This window comes from Pyxicephalus adspersus, chromosome 2, assembly GCF_032062135.1.
Source record: "Pyxicephalus adspersus chromosome 2, UCB_Pads_2.0, whole genome shotgun sequence".
NCBI lineage: Eukaryota > Metazoa > Chordata > Amphibia > Anura > Pyxicephalidae > Pyxicephalus > Pyxicephalus adspersus.
In genome coordinates this window covers 6,730,226-6,732,680 of record NC_092859.1, presented here as the reverse complement: position 1 = coordinate 6,732,680, position 2,455 = coordinate 6,730,226, and the positions used below count along the sequence as shown (strand labels likewise).

Here is a 2,455-nt window from a genome sequence, read left to right as displayed (position 1 = left end):
TATATATACTATAAACCCCAAAGACATAGCATGAATAGGATCAGCACACTGTATATAATAATCACCAAAGAATATATATATACTATAAACCCCAAAGACATAGCATAGATAGGATCAGCACACTGTATATAATATTAACTAAATAACTTTCAAGTCTTCACAGATCCCCTTCTATTACTATTTCCACAGCTCACAGTACATTAGTATGGTGTTTAATAGGAAGAATCCATCATACACTGCTGGCCCATACAGATATCCAAAAAGATCATTGGTATCACCTAACTGACCTGGGAGTCACAGATTGCTCATTGTTTAAGGAACCCTAAGCAACCTGTGAGGGAAGCCTAGGGTTGCACAGAACTCTGGTTGGCAGCATGAGCAGGTCCAGATCATAGACACAGCATGAGCACAAACACAGAATGAGCAGGATAAGTACTGTATATACTAATCACTATATACCCCATGTAGTCATTACATGGGTAGAAACATCACTGTATATAATAATATTCAACACACACTGTACATACTACATAGTCCATAGACATAGCATGAGCAGAACCATTACTATATATAGTATTGGCTACAGAACGTCTATATACTACATACCCCATAGATACATCATGAGCAGAACCAGTACTCCGCATATAATAATGACTACAGACTATATATCTATTGTATACCCCATAGACACGGCATTAAAAGGGCCAATACTATATATAATAATGACTACAGACAGAAAATCTATTAGATACTCAAAAGACACAGCATAAAAAGAACTAGTACTATATATAAAAATGACTACAGACCATATATCTATTACATACCCCATAGACAGAGCATGAAAAGAACTAGTACTATATATAATAATGACTACAGACCATATATCTATTATTTACCCCATAGACACGACATTTAAAGGGCCAATACTATATATAATAATTACTACAGACAATATATCTATTACATACCCCATAGACAGAGCATGAAAAAAACCTGTACTATATATAATATTGCCAACAGACCATATATCTACTACATACCCCATAGACAGAGCATGAAAAGAACTAGTACTATATATAATAATGACTACAGACAGAAAATCTATTACATACTCAAAAGACACAGCATAAAAAGAACTAGTACTATATATAAAAATGACTACAGGCCATATATCTATTACATACCCCATAGAAAGAGCATGAAAAGAACCAGTACTATATATAATAATGCTTACAGACCATATATCTATACATACCCCATAGACACAGCATGACAAGAACTAGTACTATATATAATAATGACTACAGACCATATATCTATTACATACCTCATAGACACAGCTTGAAAAGAACCAATAATATATATGCTAATGCTTAAAGACCATATATCTATACATACCCCATAGACACAGCATGAGCAGGACCAATGCACAGGAAACCATGGTTTGAGATGAAGCAGTAAAGACAAGGTTCTATGATTATAAGGTCTTTTAAGAGGAACTTCTGTTATGTAAATTATTAGCCTTCACAGGAAGACTTTTAGATCAGATTGTTGTGCTAAAATGTAAAAACGGTTGCAGATTTACCTGATAGAAAGGAAATTGCTTAATCAAGGATTGTAATACGATTAATGACAAGCATGTGCAATGTAGTCAAACTTTTTTTTATTCATTTCCTTTTTAATTACATCTCCTTATAAGTTATTTTTTTATTCTATGGCGTTACATAGTAAGTAAGGTTGAAAAAAGACATCAGTCCATCAAGTTTAACCACTAAGGAATTAAACATATCCCAGGTATAAATCCCTGTGAACAAAGTCGCTCCAAAGGAAGGCCAAAAAACAACCTGGGTACAATTTGCTCCAAGAAAAAATATTCCTTCCCGATTCCATAAGGCAATCAGATGTTCCCTGGATCAGCAGTCTCTGTTATCTTTACTTTAATGGTATAATACCCAGTTATATTCTGTGCTTCCAGAAATCATCCAGTTTTTTCTTAAACCAATCCATATTAGTTGCTGAAACTACTTCCTGTGGCAGCCGATTCCACTTTATTTTGTTAATGTGGTGAATCTGACCTTTACCAATGGTGGAAAATCAATTGCTGGTATTGAAAATATATGGACCTGAAAGATTATCCACCCTATTCTTACAAATAGACCCAAATGTGCCCTGCTTGGAAAATTTCTTTCATCCCCTTTCTCTAAGATAAAACATCAAAAGAAAATATACCCAGAATGAGTCAAATTCACATTTGTAACCAAAACATTGGTCTCCATTAGAAGATGTCCTTCCACCTTCAGAATGAATCTAATAGTTGGGGTATAATCAATTAGGTGGTCTCCAAATTCAAAAAGAGAAGGCTCATCATCTTGCCATTCAAAAATAAAGATAATCAATGTACCTTAACTATGTTTGCACATGGACAAGGTATGACCATGGGCAATTGATGACCATT

The 2,455-nt window shown here is 34.2% G+C and overlaps 1 protein-coding gene across 3 annotated transcripts in view; it reads right to left on the bottom strand.

Moving 5' to 3' along the window:
- LOC140322755 (uncharacterized) overlaps nucleotides 1–1,533 on the bottom strand; it is a 12,749-nt gene extending 11,216 nt beyond the window's left edge. For 2 of the 3 annotated variants that reach the window (XM_072399341.1, XM_072399342.1), the window contains exon 1: nucleotides 1,399–1,533. In XM_072399341.1, the coding sequence (XP_072255442.1) occupies nucleotides 1,399–1,441 (43 nt within the window). In that variant the 5' untranslated portion in view covers nucleotides 1,442–1,533. The remainder of the gene's footprint in view (nucleotides 1–1,398) is intronic. The other variant, XM_072399344.1, reaches the window with a different exon arrangement.
- Between the last annotated feature and the right edge of the window lie 922 nt (nucleotides 1,534–2,455).